This window comes from Equus caballus, unplaced genomic scaffold, assembly GCF_041296265.1.
Source record: "Equus caballus isolate H_3958 breed thoroughbred unplaced genomic scaffold, TB-T2T haplotype2-0000437, whole genome shotgun sequence".
In the NCBI taxonomy this organism is placed as follows: Eukaryota; Metazoa; Chordata; class Mammalia; order Perissodactyla; family Equidae; genus Equus; species Equus caballus.
In genome coordinates, this window is record NW_027222394.1 from 2,647,696 (window position 1) to 2,667,515 (window position 19,820).

The window sequence follows — 19,820 nt, forward strand, 5'->3', positions numbered from 1 at the left end:
GCCAAGTATGCCAAGAAGCACCTGAAATTCATTTTTAAAGCAGCAATCCTGTCTAGAAATTAAGCTGTGAGTTTTGCCTTACTTTCCCTTTCTTCCCCATCTCTAACCTCATTCTAGTGCAATTTAGGTTACAAAAGCATCTTCCAGGGAGAGCATTCATATCTGCACGTGGTCAGAAAGTGTATCTGTCTGTATATATAAAATCGTATTAAAGCTGGTTTCCTTATTATTTCATTTTAGAACATCCCTGTAGCTAAATGGTGTTCAAAGTAAACATGGAGAACAGAAAGCATCCATCTCTACTTAGTGGGGCAAAAAATGACTGAATTCCCATACCATATAAATACCCCATGAAAAGACAGAGGAATCCTTGATCCACCCAACATTCACTGAGTATCTGCCTCGTGGCAAGCACTGCGGATGTGCTTGGATACAAAGATAAATAAAACGTGGGCTCCACTCCCAGCAGTTCAACATCTAGCAGTCTTTGTCCCATGCTCTTAAATCTTGCTAAGGATTGGGTTTTGTTTGTAATAGAAATTCTGAAGCAGGGACAGAAGAAGTTATCTTTTCTAAATTGCCCACCTCTGTTGTCTAATTATTCCACTGAGGAAAACACTTGGTCCTGGGTTACTTCGCTGAGCTCAGATATGTTTTGCTGACACACAGAGTCTGGGCAGCATCCGGCCCCCCGTTTACTCCCTGGTCTTTAAGTCTAGTAAGTATTTTATCATTTACACCTTTCGATGTCCAAAGAGAGTGCCGCTCGGAGTTTAACACATGTAATTTCCTTTACTACCTCCCCAAATAACGGGGTCATTTCAGGACCAGGACAGTTTGGCACTGGGACGTGTTTCCCAGAAGTACTAATAGTTCGAGAGAGGAGCAAGTGTCTTCACAGCTGCAGGTCTGGGTGCCGAACTTTCTACTGTCGGTGAGAATCATGTCCCAGTGAAAATGTAGAAGTGAACCAACCCTCAAAGGGATAAGGTGACAGGGAGTGGTGTTTACTTGAGTCAGGGAGTAACTGAAAATGACTTCTGCAGCTGGAATAAAACAAAGGGTTGAAGGTCAACTTCCTCTTTGATTTTGGCTAGTCAGCAGTTCAAGCAGCCTTTTCAAATGTTTCGTGTCTGCTGACTTGTCCAACTCTATAAAAGACCCCACATCTTGCACCAACCTGTACCTCTTGGGCACTGGAGCGAAACAAAAGGAAAAATGTTCCATCTTATTAGAATTAATGAAGTCATGCCACTCACATCCGTCCACGTTACTCCACTTTGGTCATCACCATTGTGGTCCATGCTGACATCATTTCTCTCGTAGATTACCGCAGTGGCCTTCTCACTGGTCTCTCACATCCTGTTTACCCCATCCAAAGCATTCTTCACATTAAATCACTGTAATTCATTAATTCACAGTAATCTTTTGGAAACTCAAATAATACAACTAAAATCTGAATACCCTACACATATAAATAAATCCTAACTTAAAAATTTCCCCTGGCTCCCCATTGCTCCAAAGACTTAACTAGTTGATTTGGCCCAGAGAACTCTGCTTAATCGGTGCCTCCCACGCTTTTCCCTCTTCTTGCTGCATCACGTTCCTCCCTCCTCACTCTCCCTGCTCTCATCACCCAGATTCCTCTGCCTGGAACACTTCTCCCTCCCTGCTTTGCCAAGTTGTCTCCTACTCACCTTTTACCTCTTAAGCCTTATCAGCTCCTGAGGGGTGGGTGAGGAAGACCCTCTTCTCCTTGGTTAGGCCAAATCCCCATGTTTTAAACTCCCTTGGCCCCGACAACCAGCTCATGAACCCTTCATAGAATGTAACATGGGACATTTACACAATCTCGTATGATTAATTTCTGCCTGATCTCCCCTCTAGACTGTAAGATCCATGAAGGCAGAGACTCTACCTTTTTGCTTACCATTGTATTCTAGACCCTGGCATAGTGTCTGGCACATGTTAGGTACTAAATAAATTCATTCTGAAGGAAGGAAGAATGAATGAGTGGTAAATTGATACTTCTAAAATAATAAAGAGGAGGCCTAGCATTTTAAATGAGTGATAATAATGGGGTAGCACATATTAAACTTCTAGTGTTAGGTAAACACTGTTCAAAACTCTTTACTCATTCATTCCAGTTCCGAGGACCAACCCTATGAGTACACATCAGTATCTGCACATAATAAATGAGATCTGAGACTCAGGCTACTTGTGCAAGGCCAGGCAGCCAGTGTAAGGTGAAGCCTTAACAGTTGTCAATATTGTTACTCTATTTATTACTATTCTCACCTTGGTGGAGTTCCTAAGAGTGCCATCGTCAAAGGGGGTGGTGTTGGGCAGGCACAGCCCGCCCCCAGGCCTCTGAGCGCCTTCTCAGGCTGGGCCTGGAGTGAGAGTTTGGGGGCCCAGGGGCTGTGAGGGCCTGCCCACCGTAATGGAAATGGCAGATGGAGGAAAGGATCCTTCAGGCTGGGCAGTGGGGAAGGTCACTCAGGCATCCAGAAACCTTCCTCAGAACCTGTCTTTGAATTAAATCTCAACTCATATCTTCCAGAAGCCTGAGGTGAGATGTCTGGCCGTGTTGCTAGTGCCGTCGCCCTCAAGAAGCCAAACAGGCTCTCGGAGTCTCTCAGGCCCTGCCCCCGGACGTGGCCCCGCCCCAGAGCATGCTGGGCAGGACCTCCCCACAGATCCCTCCCATTGCCAATGTATTCCTCCAGAGGATTCTGAGCTCTGCTTGGTGTTTCCAGCTGTGATGAGGTAAATGTAGTCTTGGTCCTCTGGAAAAGTAGATAATTAAGGCAGATAGTCCACACATGTGAAAGTGTTGTGACTTGGAAAGGGTGGGCAGATCCCAGGTTGGGAGGATTAAGGAAAGCATTGAGGGAAACCTTTCAGTATGGTGGGAAGGAAGGAGGAAAGAAGAGATGGAGGATCTCATTTTGGTTTTGGTTTTGTTTTGTTTTGAAGTTTTTATGAAGAAAAGTTCCCATCTGATGACTTCTCTGTTTCCCTCTGGTGGTCCAGCACATATGATCAATGAGCGAGGAGTGTGGACAAGGTGTAGGAAAGTGGAATTGTTTTGAGAACTTAGGCAAGCGAGTTGACTGAGAAAACAATCACAGAAGCTCCCCCGAGACAGGGCCTCTGTTTGTTGCCTCCACTGGGTGTCCCAAGTGCTTGGAAGAGCGTCTGGCACATGGTAACACAGGAGGAATGACTGGATTCTGAGGCAGTGGTGGAGCTGAGCAACAGATGTAGAACAGAAGTTTATGGGGCACAAACACACTTGTGTGATTTTATCCAAGAGGAAGCAGGCCCTTATTTGAAGGCAGTTCTAAAACAGGCAGAGTTGGATTTTGCTAGACAGGATGAATGAAAGAAGGGGGTAGGCTGTTTAGAGCAGAGCAGTATATTTAGGTTTAGGATTAAGTGATGCCCCATGAAGTTTTCCTTGGAGAGGGAGGAAATGAAGACAAAGGTTGTCAGGTAAGCAGGGGAAAGTATGGAGTGACTTGTAGTTCCTGAATAGGTTGAGGCATTAGCATGCTGAGGGCAGAAGCTGAGAGGATAAAGGGAGGAATGTCAGACTGTATTTTTTCAGAACACACAAGTGTTGCTGGTGATAAGTTCTAGGATATGGCCATAACTGAACTGGAATGAAGGTAAAGGACTCTAAGATGAGAAGGAGCAGACAGTGAGAGATCAGATCATTGGATGGTCTATCTGCATGGATGTTGGGGCCTCTGATTGATTCCTTCCCCTTTGAGTTCCTTTCCTGTCCACAGAATTGGCATTTCCTCTAACTCTAACCTTCAGTCCATGGCATGACTCTGGACAAGAAGGCAGAAATGGGGTGGTGAGAGAGAGGGTTGAAGTAGACATCCGTTTTGTTTTTGTTTTTATTTTGACAGTCAGCATTCACTCACCTTCTAAAAATAGTCCTTCTTTTGCCCTCTGGGGATCTAACCCCGTTGTCAGTTTCAGTCCATGTGAAGTGGAGCTGTTTATCACTAACGCTCTTACTTTAAAGGAGGGCATTGAAGTCAGGCTTGGCCAAAAAGATTGGTCCATGCTTTTGGCAACAGTGATTGGTCAGGGATGGGCATGTGACCCAACAGGAGACAATAAGGCACAGTGGGACTTTTGAAGGGACTAGTGGGAGAAATAACCCATTTTTAGCTGCGCTTTTAGTTTGGAAGATGTAGCTACGAACTTGCCAGACAGACTTACAAGGTAGCCAGTCCAGAATCTAGAGCAGAGAAATGGATAGAAACTGAAACTTGATGACATCAGCTGAGCCCCAATATGAATCCTCCTGCGTGAGGGCAGCCTTACTCCCAGAGCTTTTTCAGGTGCCTGAGTCAACAGATCCTGTTTTTAAAGTCAGTTGAATTGCGCTTGCCATCATTTACATCCAAAGAATCCCTCACAGCGTAAGGGGGCTCTCCATCCCTGGCTCCCTCTTCTGTGCTAGCACTCTGAATATATATTACCTTCTCTGTCCTTCAGGTCGTGCCCTTCTATAAAAGAGGGTAAAGAAACCTACTTCAAAGCATTGTAAAGTTTAAATGGGATAATATACATAAAAAGCATAAATTTGTTTCACAACATTGAAGTACAAGAAGCAGTACTTAATTTTTCTAAATTAAATTAAATCTGGCTCAAAGACCCCATTTTAAAGGGTAGGAAGATATACAAAAGTAGTCATTAATGGGAGCTTTTTGCCTATTTAGTTAAGTATTCACCATCAAATATGTAGGTAAGAGCCTGTGATCTTGAGTCCATCTTGGTTGCCCCTGGGATTTTCATTGCCCAAGCCCTTCAGGCCCATTGAAAGGCCAGTGGCTGCACAGCCTCTGTGCTAAGTGTGAGCAATGCCGTGTCTTGCGACAGCTCTCAAGATGATGGGGCTTGATGATTAGTCATCTCAGCATCATCACTTCATCCCTTAAAACATTGTGCTGTCTCCTAGAGGACTTCCACACAGAACCCGTCCACCTAAGGGACTCGTCTCTACATCCTGATTCTCAGGGTCTTGGAGCCACTGCTACCTTTAGGCAACTCTCCTTCTCTCACCCCAGCACTTGTGTCAACCCCTATCTCCTCTCTCCTTGGAGCAGCCAGCTAAAGTCTCCTCCCACATGAGGGTCTGGACAGGACTGTACAACAGGTATCTCACAACTTCTGCTTGGGTTCAGGAAACATGAAAGCCATTAATAACTCCTGAACCCAGAAGCCCAGAACTTCCTGTAAGACAAATGAGGAAAGGTAACTTTTATTCCTTCTGGAATCCCCTCAGGTGGAGGGTAGAAACAGCATTATCCTGCTTCAAATGAAGGTTGCCTCAAGCTGGGCAAGAATCCCTGCAAAGGAAAATTACCTACTCTTGTCAGCCCAACCCCCTCCCACAGTGAAGCATTGCTAAACTTGCATAATACTCAGTTCCTTCTCTACCTCCTGGCCCCCATAGAAGGAAGGAACAGACCCCGAGTCTCCTGGGAGAGATAGGGAGGCAGCCTCCACAAATCTCTGAGCTTCCACTTGGCCTCCCTAAGGAAGACCAAACGTGTCCTTGTGACCCCAGGAAAATAGCCTAAATTAGGCTCTGATCCAGGGCCAATGGAAGTTCCAGAGGAAAGGCCTCAAGAGGAGCCCCGGGGCCAGCCCCGTGGCCAAGTGGTTAAGTTCACACGCTCCGCATTGGCGGCCCAGGGTTTCACTGGTTCGGATCCTGGGTGTGGACGTGGCACTGCTCCTCAGGCCACATTGAGGCGGCGTCCCACATGCCACAACTAGAGGGACCCACAACTGAAATATACAACTATGTACTGAGGGGATTTGTGGAGAAAAAAAGAAGGAGAAGATTGGCAACAGTTGTTAGCTCAGGTGCCAATCTTTTAAAAAAAAAAAAAAGAGAGAGAAGAGCCCCTTCTCATAGCCTGGGCCCCTTCATTGTGGCTGCAGATTACGGCACAGTTCTGAGTGTTAATCCATGTGAAGGCTGCCTCAAGAAAGCTGATTCCCTTAGGCAGCACCTGATACCAGAGAAATTCACAGTGCCTGAAGCTGAGATCTGGGGTTCCCATACCCAAGCCACATCAAGGTACCAGTCAATTCATGCATTTTATTCGCCCTGACATTAAGTTTGGAGTGTGGGCTTGAGGGTATAAAAATTCAGGTAACCCATTCCCATCACATTCTATGTCACTGAAAATTCTTCAGGTGCCACAGAGTACCATGTAAATGAGACCCCCACCCCCACCCCCCACGCCCCCCAAGCTGCACAGCACTGATCTCTGGGTATAAGCAGCAAGCCCATGAAATCTAGAGAAATTCCTCCTCATCTCTCCAGTCACTGTTCAGCTAATACGTTTTCCTTCTTTTGGTAAGAGTCCTGCTTTCCCATAGGAACTGGAATCTGGGAGAAAGGAAAACAGTACTAGAAGCAGAACAAGAGTGTGGGATCACTCCTGGGTGGTACTGTCACCTCATTTGGACAGTTCACTGCCTAGATGTGCTGAGTGTGCAAATTCTGTCTCGTTGCCTCATCCAGTGTTTCTCTGAATAGAAGCAAATATCTGGGCACCAGGTATGACTTGTCTTGTGACCCCAGCCAGTAAGTCAGCCCTTTTGAGCCACCAGCTCTCCCTTGGTTAGAAGCTCTTTGGCAATGGGTTCATGGAAAACATCCCAGAATGGGAGCTACATGCTGAATTCCCTAGTACTGGCTTTGCCATCGATTGTGTGATTCATTCTCTCTGATGTTCAAGCTGTGAGAAGCAAATTTGAAATGATGGATGTGCTATATTAAATATATCAATAAGAGCGGAAGTTAAACCTTGCAAGCTGTAGGGTTTGCTTCCTCGATAAGCCTGGCTATCTCTATGGGAACTGAAGGTTGCTTCTTTAGGCCTATAGTCGGGGAGCTAGAGCAGAGTGGAGATTTGGTGGCGGAGCGAGGATGAGCCGTCTTGCTCCTAATTTTTCCTCCCCTCTAAGTCTGAATACTGGCAGTGGTGAGGCAGGTGGTTCTAAGGGCTCCTTTCACTTTACCGTTCATGATGACCCCACACCGCCTTTACCTCCCTGCCACCTTTCCCTCCTTCTTTGGATGCTTCAATCTCTTTGATGTTTTTCTTACCAGACGTTTCTCCGCTTAGCCATTAAACAGCTTTACCTTTGATGACGTGGATATGGATGAGCACAAGGATCCACTTGGTCCCTTTGGTCACTTTTGCTTCAGTGAACTCAGTGGGATGTCCAAGAAGAAACCCTTGTGTTAGGAAGAGTTCTAAGAAGGTTCCAAAGATCCCTTCTTTTGCTAGTCACACCCTTGTATAAACTGCTCCCCTTGAGTGTAAGCTGGACCTCGTGATTTGCTTCTGACTAATAGAATAAGGGAATGGTGATGGGATATCATTTCCCTCATTAGTTTACAAGATTGTGACTTCTGTCTTGCTAGCAGACTCTCTCCTGGCTTTGATGAAGCAAGCTGCCATGGTGGAGAGGCCTACATGACAAGGAACTGAAGGTTGCCTCCGGCCAACTCCAGCCAACAGCCATCCAGGAATTGAGGCTCTCTGTCCAACAGGCCTTGAGGAACTGCATCCAGCCAGCAGCTATAGAAGTGAGCGAAGAAGTGTGTATTTCCCCAGTCAAGCCTTCAGCTGAGACCCCAGCCCCAACTGCCACCTTAATTGCAGCCTTGTGAGAGACCTTGGAGCAGAGAACCCAGGTAGGCCTTGCCTAGATCCCTCACCAACAGAAACTATGAATTAATAAATACTTGGTTTTTTTAGCCACTAACTTTTGGGGTATTTGTTATATAGTAACTAACACACCCCTAAATTACTGTAACCTTGGTGTAAGATGTAGCATGGCTGGGAAGGCAGGCACCAAATGAGAGGACAACCTCCTTGACAACATTCCTGGAGACACTGTCTTCAATCTCGAAGACTATCCCAAGTTCTCTTAGCTGCAGTGGTATCATTGTGCTCCCCCCAGCCCTGATTAGTCTCCAGGAGGTGAGGCCTAGGTAAGGTAGTGCTGGGTGGAGTGGATGGCCAGGATGTGGGGTGTTAATCTGTCTGGAAGGGACATTTTGAGCTCAAAGTGACCCTCAGGGACCATGAGGAGTGATGATGAGGTCATTCTTCCCCTCCTCATTTTTTCTTTCCTTTTCCACTCACTCCACCATTCCTTTTTCCCTACTTGTTGTCTCCTGTTGCCCCAAATTCTGGGTGGCTGCCCGACGACCATTCCTACAAATGATAGCCAGGTGATCTCTTGGTCTTGCAATAATTCTACCAAGCTGGGCCTCCTGAGGAAGTTTCCCTCGGGAGCAGCTCTTCGCGTTCCTTGAGGTGTCCTCACATGCAGGGAGACCTCATTGTTGAGCTCAGAATGTGCCTTCCAGACAGATTACCACCCCACATATAACAGATTCTTCAGCGGGACCCACCCAGTTCCTGGACCCTGCCCTGGCCACTCCAGTGTCCACAATCGCAAAACCCACCCATACGCACATCTGCACTGACTGCTCACCTGTGAGATACTCAGGAATCAGCAACTTTTTCTAAATGAAGGTAAGTTACCGTTTTCAGGAAAAGATTCATATCTCTGGTCCTTTTCAGAGCTGCAAGGTCTCTCCTCCCGTCTGCTCCAGGAAGGGTAGAGGAAGGGCAAGGGTGAACTGCCCCCCATTTTCGTTAGGGTCAGCTGAGGCGTGGGGACGCGGCCCACCACCCAGACCTCCTGAGGGAGAGAAAGGCTCTTAGGAGCAGGTGACATTCATTCCTCACCAAGAGATCCAAGAGCAACATTTCCCCCTGCCACTCACCTCAGGGCCTAAACACCCCCACACTTCCAATTCCAAAACTTTCTGAGGCAACAAGGGGAAATTCTGGCTGTATCCTTCCAGAGGAACGCATCCCACCCTGCAGCTGTGTATAGTTCAGGATAGTGAGGGAGCAGATGGAAAGACAAGTTGAGCCAAGTTCTGGACTTGAAGGGTTTTTCTCATTTTGAAAACGCCCGGAAGTTTTTAGAGTAAACTTTTTGTACTTTTTATGAAAAAGTAAAGTGTTTTAAGTACAGGACATCTGAGTAAGGTCAAATACAGGACCCAAGATAAAACTGAGAAAGCCACTGTCAGGCCCCCTACAAGGGACTGGTCATCTTGCAGAAACCAAATGAGGAAATCAGTCAGAGCTGACTTCCCTCCTTCCTTTCCCTGAGCATAAGCGCTGGGAACCCCAAACCCACTCCCCCAAAGCACCACACAGAGAACACTACTCTCTCTTGGCAGAAACATTTATTGAGGACGATCAGTATCCTTGGTTGTGCTAACCATGGTTCTCATCAGAGGATGTGTTCTCGTGAAAACGGCAATGCTTTCTCCACAAGGACTGAATGATTTCTTTGGGGACATTTTTCCTCCCTGGAAGTGTTGGAGAAGCATTTCCTGTTTGAATAGAAGAGTCAGATCTCTGAACACAGTGCTTTCATTAGAGGTGAGGGTGGCCGCAGGGACGTGGAATACATCATGCATGCAGGTGGGTCTTGGATGGGGCACAGACTCCCTGTAGGGTGGGGAAGGGGGTTGACTCTGGCATAAATGCTGGTCCTTGAAGGCCACAACTTTCCAGGGCTGTCTGATCCTGTCTCTTTTCTGTCTAACCCTTGTACGAAAACTCTTGTCAGGAGGGACAGCATCTTGGCTGCAGGATGTGGTCCTTGCCCATTCCCCTGGCTGTGGGTCAGAGAGAGCCCCGTAGTTGGAGGGATGTCCCTCGTCAGGCTCTACCTGGGCCTGCAGTTCCCCCTTATGCTGACTTAACTCTGCAGCCTCAGGTTCGTATCTCCATGCCAGTTTCTCCTCTAGGATCTTCCCGATGGCTGCCATGAGCTCATGAGCTTCAGGAGGCCCACAGCTCACGAGAGCTGCACTTTGAGCTGGGTCTCGGAGCGGTGCAAAGGTTGACGTGAACTTGGCTTTTTGCTGGGGACTTTCCTGCCCTGTGATTTTTTTCTTGGAATTAATCCACTGAAAAAACTGCCTCATTTTTTTTCTGAAGTAACTTTTGGGAGGAAACTGTTCATTCTGTGACAGATACAGGGAAGCACCCTCTAATTCTCTGTCCTCAATAGAGTGGCTCTTCTTTCTGGCTTTAGACGTCCCAACTCCTGAATCCTCGCTTCCACATTCTCCTGCTCTGGAGTCCAGAGGTCTCACTGTCTTTGCAGCTGGTGGGAAATTCCTATCCTGGCATTTCCATGAGACATGCTTAGAGGCCCAGGGTTCCCGCCAATGCCCATTGTCCTCCAAGTGGACTTGCAGCACCTGGGAAGCTCCCATGTCCCCACTGGAGACGCTCTGGGACTGAGTCAGTGAGGAGTCAGAAGGCAAGCTATCTGAAGTAAGGGATATGTCAGCGGGAGAGCCTTTAGGCTGGCTATGTTCCTTGCTCTTCAATTGAAACTTCAACTCGGTAAGGAGCTGTTTTTTAATGTCTGATGGCTTGGAATCTTGGGGAACTGGTATTTTTGGTGAGGGACATTCACTGGTCAGGGTAGTTTCTACTTTGCTCACATTGATATTTACCATTTGGGAGCTTCCCAACTTGTTGGTTGTCAAGATGTCACAAGATTGTGATGTAAGAACGCACAGCTCCTCAGCCTTGAATATCTCCCCGAAGTTCATGGTGAACGTGGAAAAATGTTTTCAATTCTTCTCCACCATCTTTTGGCCCTGAATCATGTCCTCTCTATCACTGGAACTCACATTCTCATCCCTTGGCACATGTCCAGCCCCAGCTTGCCTTGTGGGCACCTCTCGGCTGCATCTGTTATTGTCTAGTGCAGTCTTACTCTGACTCACTTTGTCTATAAAGCTGTGTGTGAGGATCTCTGAAGTCTGTCTGCCATGCTCGATTGCCTGGATGTCCTTGGCAAGCTCCTGGTCGATATCAGAGTGGGATGGTTTTACGGCCCCCTGTCCTTCGTTGCCCACAGGTGAGGTAGCAGGGAGTGGAAGATCCAGGATGGGGACTGAATTCGTTGTTTTCACCTTATTTCCCTGAAAACTTTTAGAGCTTCCCTCAAGGGGCTTGGAAACCTCAGCTTTGGAATCCACCCCAGAAATATAGGTGGCTGAGAGAAAGTCAAATTGGGGAAGAGGCCATGTTTTGGCTTCTCTCGACTTATAGGATTTTATGGATTCAAGAACTTTGAGGGGTAGGCCCCACCTCTGACTCACGCGAAACCTTATAATATGGGCTTCTAGCACCTGTCGGGTGTTGGGATCCAGAAAAGAAAGCTCTGGAGTGGTCATCTGGGGGTGGACCCCACCTACTGTTATGTTTTTCAAATTTCTGTTTTCCATATTCTTCTGGGAACTCCCAGAAGGAGGGGATGGGTTGTCCTCAGCCAGCCAAAAATGACACACCCCGAGGGGGATCCTCCCCGCAATGATCTGCCAAAACTTCTGGCTTAGATATAATCTAAGAATGGTTTTCACTTCATTCTGGTCTGTGTCCTTCCTTGAGACATTTAAGAGTTGATTCCCTGAGTAATTCCTTGAGTGACACACACAGCTACTTTTTGTCTCTGAGGCAGCCCTCAGACTCTTTAGTAGGTAGCATTCTGAGACCCTTGGAGGACTATCTTCTGGGGTCTTCTCTAGGATATATCCAAGATTCCTCTTCATGTCCTGCCTTAGTTGAAACTTTGTTGAGATCGTCTCATGGAAGCTTCCTGGGAAACTCAATTCAGTCTCTGCTAGATCCTTGCTACTCTGGCCCTGAAGCTGACGGAGCTGTGAGTGAGCATGTCTGCCTTTTTGCTGAGATGTTTCTGTGCATTTACACAGAGACTCTAGATTCCTACTGGCATGGAGGCAGCAGTGTGAGAATAGCCTCCTTGGAATGTGGAGCTCCATTTTATCCTGGGGTTCACGGGTGATATGAAAATGGCCAGGAAGGACCGAGACTGGTACATAGGCATGGGAGGACTGGCTGACCAAAGGAGGGGTGAGAGCTTGAGGACAAGTGGCTTCTTGAGATTTTTGGAATGCAGGGACTAAACCCCATAGACTTTCTTGTTGCTTCTGCAACATGTGCCATTTCAGGTGTTGATTTTCAGTTGAGATATGAGAGTCTGACTCAATCTGGGATCTATGGAAAGACACTCCATGGTCCCTAATCTGGGATGGAGAAGAAGATGGTAGGATTGAGAGTGGGGATTGAAGGTGGGCATGGGGCTGGACCTGAGTGAAGTGTGGGTGCTGGGATTGGGGGTTGATTTGAGAGAAGGGTTGTGGATGTACATCGGGGAGGGGAGGAGGGTGAGAATGGGGAAGTGGTGGAGATTCTTGATTCCTCATCTTGACTGCAGAAGCATTACAGATTCCATTGAATAAGACAAAATGAGACCCTAGTGGGGCACTACTACTAGAAACCAGGAGAGTGGCCACCGGGGACTCACTGTGCAGAGAGGGAACAGCCCAAAAGAGCTGGGTATATTTCTGCAAGTTTTCTCCCAAAGTCTTGACATACAGTAGCTGTTGACAAATGCTCAGCTGCTCTGGTTTGCCTGTGATGTCCCAGCCAGTTTTGGGGGCTGTGGTGTCTTGTACGTCAAGTGGCTGCAATGAATTCCCTGAAGACATCCGTTGGTTTTCTGAGCACATTTGTTTTGAAAATAGTCCTTCCTCCTTTTCTTTCTTCTCTAAAATCTGGAAATCCATTCTCTTTTTTATTTGTCTTGCCAAGAATGCCTGGCCGTTAAGGCCAAGGAAAGAATGGCTGCTGGCCTCCATGTGATTGGTAGCAGAGTCTCCCCAGAGACAGGTCTCTCATAGACGGAGGGAAACTTGCTCTCGTTGAAAATCACAGTGTGATAATGTGGGGAGGAACATGTTCTTGGCAGGAGCCCGACAACAAGAGAATTCTGAAATTGACAGACTTGAATGGTCAGTGCCTCTGACTGTTGGGACATAAGTGGACAACCCACCAGGGCTATCTGGAGATGAGTTCTCTGGAGCAGACTTCAATAAGATGGAAACCAATTTAGATTGAGTCACAGTTAAAGGGTGGTCTTTCGGTAGTGAGACAGACAGGCTTGGTGGTGCATGATGACAAGCTAGTGAATCACTGGGATTCATTATCTGGGACAGATTTGGTAAGGCGTTAATATCTTGGGAAAGGGTGCGGTCAAGAGAGAAGATCGTATTCAGAGACAGAGTGGCCTCTGGTTGGAGAATAGGACCCGTTGCCTGGGTGTCATGTGGTGGGAGAGGGGGAAGGGCAAGGGGTTGGGGTGGGGAATGGTCTGCTGGGAATTTGGACTCCAAGGGAGGAAAAGGCTCTGGTGGCATAGACTGACCCGGTGGTGAGGGTGAAAGAAAGTCAGCTAAGGGTGTCGTTGGGTTAGGTGAGAGAGCGGAGGGGGGCGGTGGGGAAGGGTCAGGTGGAGGGGATGGTGTTAGGTCTCCTGGAGGGACTTCTGAGAAGGCAGAGGACAGAGTGAAGGATGACTCAGTCCCAGGAGCTGTGGAAGCCAGAGAGGACACAGAGGCAGTATCATCTTCCAGGCCCTCCAGGAACAGCAACCGATTGACCTCCACGGTTGTGCTATTACACACCTCACAGGAACGGTCTGGACATAGCAGTTGACGAAAGCAGATGGTATCGCGATGCTGGCCCCGGGGACTGAAGGAGACAGGATGTACATAGCTGCAGCCAGGACCAGAACAAATATATGGGGCCCTGGCAGGTCTGACAGAGGTAGGGGCACCCATTGCATACTGTCCTTTCACATCCCTCCACTTCCTTGAGCTCACAATCTATGTTGTTTCCTTCTCCCCAAGACTTTCACAATCTGGATTTCAAAATCTGAGGATTTTCCCTCCCTTATCAATCTCACGTTTCACTGAGGCCCTAGAAATTCTTAGACCCTGCTAAGAAGCGGAATACAGGAAAGAAGGATTGTGTTTAGTCACCTTTGCAGCAGAGAAAGCACCTTCCTTGCCTCCTCTGCTTCGCTCTGGTAAGCTCTACCACCTGGGAAAACAGGAAAGTGATGAAGACAGAAGCAAAGAGATCTTTTAGGAGGCAGAGTAGAATGTCCTTTATGGTACCCTTGGTAGATTGGACTTGGAGAGCTCCAAGAATTAGGATTCAAGATCGCACGGTTAATGATAATAATAAAGCTCACGTATGTATGTTGCTTTATCATTCACAAAGAGCTTTCATTCATATATGTATGTCATCCCATGTGAGGCTCAAAAACACCATGTGAGGAACATAGGTCTCTGGTTACTTCAAGGAAGAATCTGATCATCCAGGAAGTCAAAGTACTTTCACCAGGTCAGGAGACAGAAGTTCTGACTCTTTACATCTCATATGGTCACTTATTGGGCAACGCCCATTGCCCAGGTCCATCACTGCTTCATGCCCAGATGTGAGCAGAGCAGGAATCTGAGAAATGTTTCAGGTTCTGACTGCTTTCCCATGAGCCTCTCCTCTGAGGGCTCTGTTTTCTGAGAGGGACTGTATCTAGCGAGTGACATCCTCAGAGACCATGGACCTGGGACCTCATGGAGAGGACAGGATGGGTCACCCTTGGAGAGCTCAGGTGGGATAGGTGGAACCTTACCACTTGGTGTTCCACCTTTTCTTCTCCTCTTGGCTCTGCCCTGACGCTGAGAACAAAAAGAAAAGAATGAGGATCGAGGACTTAGTTGGCTTGCTCCTCTCTCTAGGAAACTCAGATATTCATCCAAGATTACTGTCACTCTCTATTTTTATTACTAGCACTTTGTGTTTTTCCCTTTCTGAATTTCTAAAGGTGATAAGATACTTTCAATTTTTCCTTCTTTGAAAAACTCGAAGGAGGATTTTTGGCTAGAGTCCACACTTGATCTTCTCAGTCAGAAGTCCTCTGCTCAAGGAGGGCATAGACTCTGAGGCCCACAGTCACATCTGTGCTTCCTCAGATAGGCCCCTGTATCCTGGGACAGAGCTCTTGCTCCAGCATCTGCTCAGAGACTCAGCTCTGTTCTCCTGATCTGCCCAACATGAAGGAAGGCTTGGCAAGTGGCGCCTGACATGGCAAGATGACTCATGATCAAGTGCTGGGAACGGTGTTCTCCTACACAGATCTGAAACGCTAAATAACTGAATCAAGGACTACAGAATCACTGTTTGGGATTTTATTTGGGAACCTACCAGCACACCCAGATAGTCTGTGAGCTTTAAATGGAATCCTTAGTCCTCCCTGAAGCCCTAGTTCTGCCTGTTCTCTTCCCCTAAGAGAGCAATGGTCTGTCCTCTCCTCAGACTTCCCATTTTAGGTGTCTCTCTGGCCCAGCCAAACTCATTTAAAAATGTGAGAAAGGGAACGGGAAAATAAAGAATTATTCTTTGAGGACTGACTTTTGGTTCCAGCTCCAACACTTAAAGAGCTTGGGAGTCTTTACTATGGTCTTTAGGAGAAGCAAAAGCTGAGCAAACTGAAAATCAATGGCTTTTCTTGAAGTCACCAGAGAACTGAGGTTGCAGGGCAAACTACTACCCAGAATCTTCAGAGAGGGTGAATGCAGAGAATCACAGTTAAGATCAGCTTACCTGGACAGAAGCCACTAGAGCCATAAACTGGTAGAAACACGTAAAAGACAATGACAAATTGCTGAGGATGCATGTGGGCTAGCATGAAAGTGAGAAACTCCTGGAGGACCGTTTAAGGGGAGGCCCCAGCTACTCGTGAGTTTTACTTCCAGGAACCCTACTAAGTTCTCACAGTGAAGAACCATGAAGAAACTCTGATGTTTCTGGCACGGGAGGGTGGGGGAGAAAGGTTACCATTTTGAAAGGATTTTGAAATATCCCCTGAGTGTGCTCCATAATAGAAGCCTCCCTAGCAGAGGAAAAGACTACCAAGCCTTATCCCACGTGGGTGAAGGGCAGTTACCCAACTGCAGCCCCCTGTAGCCTTCCCGTCTCATCTAAAGAGTTCAAAGAAAAGAAAAAAAAAGCTTAGAAACACTTGTGAACGTCACAACCCAGGGACACAGGCCCACTAACAGATTTAATTATATCCCCTCCCTTAACACCTTTCCACCACGTCCCCAGGGCTGCAGTATAGTGATGGGATCATAGCTGAAAGAGTTGCAAGGCATAGGCTCTGTTTAAGGAGGAGATTTAGGGGAACCTAAAGACACAAGAAACACAAAAACAAGGACACTAGAGGAAATGGAAGCCTCTGACATGCACAGCTACGGTAAATATTAAACACAGCCCAACACCTAGCCACATGAGCATAAAACTTCACACTAAAGGTTTATTTATTTCAGTTCCTATTTCCTAATACAGCATGTCTGGCTTTCAACCAAAAATTACAAGGCATGCTAAAAGGCAAGAAAAAACAGTGTAAACAGACAAAGCAAGCATCAGATTCACATTCACATTGACACAGGTTTTGAAATTATCACACATAGAATCCAAAATAACCATGATTAGTATGTTAAGGGCTCTGATGGAAAAAATAGACGGCACACAAGAACAGATGAGGAATGCCAACAGACAGAGGGAAATTCTAAGAAAGAATCAAAAGGGAATGTTAGAAACCAAAAACACTACAAGAAATAGAGAAGGCCTGTGATTGGCTCATCTGTAGATTGCATACGGCCAAGGAAGGAATATGTGAGTTTGAATATATGTCAATAGAAACTTTGCAAACTGAAATGCAGAGAGAAAAAGAAAAAAAGTTTTAAAGCCCAGAATATCCAAGAACTGAGAGACAGTTTCAAAATATGTAGCATGTGTAATTGGCATACCAGAAGAAGAAAAGAGAAAGAACAGAGTAGAAAAATATTTGAAGTAATGATGGCCAAGGATTTTCCAAAATTAATGACAGGTTAACCATAGATTGTAGAAGCTCAGAAAAGACCCCAACAAGATAAATACTAAAAAAGTCTATACTTGGACATATCGTCTTCAAACTGTAGGAAACCAAAAGATAAATCTTGAAAGAATCCAGCGGAAAATAAACACCCTACATCTAGAGGAACAAGGATGAGAATTGTGGGATTCTCATCATAAACCATGCAAGCAAGAAGAGAGTAGAGTGAAATATTTAAAGTGTTGAAAGAAGAAAAAACACCACCCACCTAGAATTTTCTATCTAGTGAGATGATCATTCAAAAGTGAAGGAGAAATAAAACCTTTCTCAGACAAACAAAAACTGAGGGAATTCATCAGCAGCAGACCTGCTCTGCAATAAATATTTTTTAAAAGTTCCTCAGGGAGAAGGAAAATGATAACTTGGATCTTCATTAAAAAGAGGAAGAGAAGGAATAAATTAAGGTAAAATGAAACTTTTATTTTTCTTATTCTCAATTGAGCTAATAATAATAGTGACAATGTACTGGGTGATTATAGTATATGGATAGGTGAAAGGAATGAAAACAGTGTTACAGAGGGCTTACATTAGTTATAAACGTATATTACAAACTCTACAGCAACCACTGAAATTTTTTTTAAAGAACAATTGATATAGTAAGAGATGAGAGAAAATGGAATCATATAAAATGCTTGTCTAAAACCAGAAAACGCAGAAAAAGAGAAGAAAAAAGAATAGATATAATGAATAGTAAACAGTTATAGACGTTGTAGATATGAGTCCTACCGTATTTTTAAAAAATCACTAAATATAAATGGTGCAAATTCACCAATTAAAAAACAGAGACTGTCAGTGGATATAAAAACAAGACCCAATTAAATGTTGTATACAGAATGCCCACTTTAAAAATAAAGATACAGATAGATTACAAATAAAGACAGAGAAAAATGTACCATGCTAACACTAACCAAAAGAAAACAGGAGTAACTATATTAATTTCAGACAAAGCAGACTTCAGAACAAGGAAAACTCAGGGATAAAGAGGGGTCTTACATAACCATGCTCCAACAAGACACACAGTCCTCAACATGTATACATCTAACAACATAGTGTCAAAATATGAGGCAAAAACTGGCAGAACTGCAAAGAGAAATAGTTGAATCCATTGTTATGTTTGGAGATTTCACCCTCTCTCTCAGAAATGGACAGATTCAGCAGGCAGAAAATCAGTATAGATGCAGTTGACCTGAACAGCACCATCAGTCAACGTGATCTAATTGACATTTTGTAGAGTACTTCATCCGATAATACACATTCTTCTCAAACTCTCATGGAACATTCACCAAGATAGACCACGTTCTTGGCCACAAAACACACTTTAACAAAAATAAATAGAGATTGTACAAAGTACGTTTTCAGACCATAATGGAATTAAACTAGGAATCAATTACAGAAGGATAGCTGGAAATCCTAAAATGTTTGGAGATTAAACAACACGCTACTAAACACATTGGTCAAGGAAGAAGTCTCAAAGTATTTTAAACTAAATGAAAATTAAAATAGAACTTATTAAAATTTATAAGGTATAGCAAAAGCAGTACTTAGGGGGAAATTGATAGCATTGAATACATCTATTTGAAAAGAAAGATTTGATATTTCTGAGGGACCTGATTTACTTACCTGATTGATGTCTCTCTCTTTCCGAAATATTGGGAAACATGGACTCCTCTTTAGGTAGCAGAGTGACAGAAGAAGGAGCCCCACCCCACACAGGAAGGCAGGGATGGGAATACCTAGGAACTCAAGCTGGAGCTCAGCCATGGTGCATTAACATTCCTCAGACAAAGAGGGTGATCTGCATCACCAGAAGTGCACTGCCACCTCAGGCAGCTGGGCGTTAAGAGTGCACATTCTAGACTAGAGTTCCAGGCCCGCATCACAGAGCTTTAGCATAGACACCAGAGGTTCTTGAAGGTCGGGGAGGGGAAAACACAGAAGTGATGAACCCACGACCCTTCCCCCACCATCCAGGCCAGCAAATCAGTCCACCCCTCTGAGGCCCTTTAGATACTTCCAACTCCACATATTCACCATAGCATATATTTCACCTTGGTGAAATTTTCTATTTATTCTGTTACCCAGCTATTACCTAAGAGCCTTTTATTGCTTGGTGATCTCCTTTTGGACCCCCACGTCATCTTTGAAAGTCGGTCCTGTGCCCAGGGATTTACATCCCCAAGATCTACTCGGCCTTCAACTAAAACTTCCCCTCATACATAATGTGTTTTTACCTGTATGAAACCAGAGATACACTCAGCGGCAGCCCCACCTCCCGTTATCTCCTCAAAAGAATCCACTATCACCAAAAAGCATGAGAGAACAGAGTAGCCTGTATCAACCAACAGAAAGCATGAGAAAGAGGGCCACAAGGGCGTGGCACATCCGTGGACCCAGGGCAAACAACTTGAAAATGTTTGGTAGTTCTTCTTTTCCCCGAATCCCTCTTAGGCTAGTCAGCCTCTAAAGGTTCTCAAATCTGGCCCCCTCCACCCATACGGTGTCTCACCCTGCTGCTCCCTCTTTTTCTCTGCCAAATCCCCTCCTCCCAGCAAAATTTTAAACTTTTCCATTATTTTACAGAGCAATTGTGCTGGACCATGACCTGCAGAGTCAAACTCCTCTTGATTTAGGGACTAGGCTTCTCTTTAGCATAACTTCTAGTGAGCACAGTTGTAATCATATTTGACAGTACCTTTAGATTTTGTTTGAATCACACCTATGGTTACTTCTTCCATGAAAGGTTGTATGATTTTTTCCCCATCTACTTTCTATCTTTTCCCCAAAATTCCCATTGACATCTCTGTACCTTTTTAAACAATAATGTCATTTTTGTTGATGGTGTATATATA

The 19,820-nt window shown here is 45.5% G+C and overlaps 2 protein-coding genes across 51 annotated transcripts in view; one reads left to right on the plus strand and one right to left on the minus strand.

Annotated features, from left to right (window-relative positions):
* The window catches only part of LOC138922993 (ral guanine nucleotide dissociation stimulator-like), a 90,368-nt gene that overhangs the window by 22,457 nt on the left and 48,091 nt on the right, over nt 1-19,820 (plus strand). For 24 of the 49 annotated variants that reach the window (XR_011436120.1, XR_011436121.1, XR_011436126.1 and 21 more), the window contains 2 exons: nt 2,564-2,769; nt 7,475-7,747. The gene's annotated coding sequence lies outside the window, so the exon portion shown is untranslated. Of the gene's footprint in view, nt 1-2,563; nt 2,770-7,474; nt 7,748-19,820 lie in introns of those variants that run through there. The other 25 variants (XR_011436122.1, XR_011436119.1, XR_011436125.1 and 22 more) reach the window with 3 other exon arrangements.
* Nucleotides 9,315-18,810, minus strand: LOC138922992 (spermatogenesis-associated protein 31D1-like). 2 transcript variants are annotated; one of them, XR_011436109.1, is made up of 3 exons: nt 18,592-18,799; nt 14,668-14,713; nt 14,011-14,072 (listed from the first exon to the last, which is right to left on the minus strand). XR_011436109.1 is itself a non-coding variant. In XM_070259482.1 (2 exons), exon 2 carries the CDS (start codon nt 12,827-12,829, stop codon nt 10,736-10,738), a length of 2,094 nt encoding a protein of 697 aa, XP_070115583.1. In that variant the 5' UTR covers nt 12,830-14,713; nt 18,592-18,810; the 3' UTR covers nt 9,315-10,735. The 2 variants fall into 2 exon arrangements, 1 of the variants encoding a protein (XP_070115583.1); XM_070259482.1 differs by having other exon boundaries at nt 9,315-14,713; nt 18,592-18,810.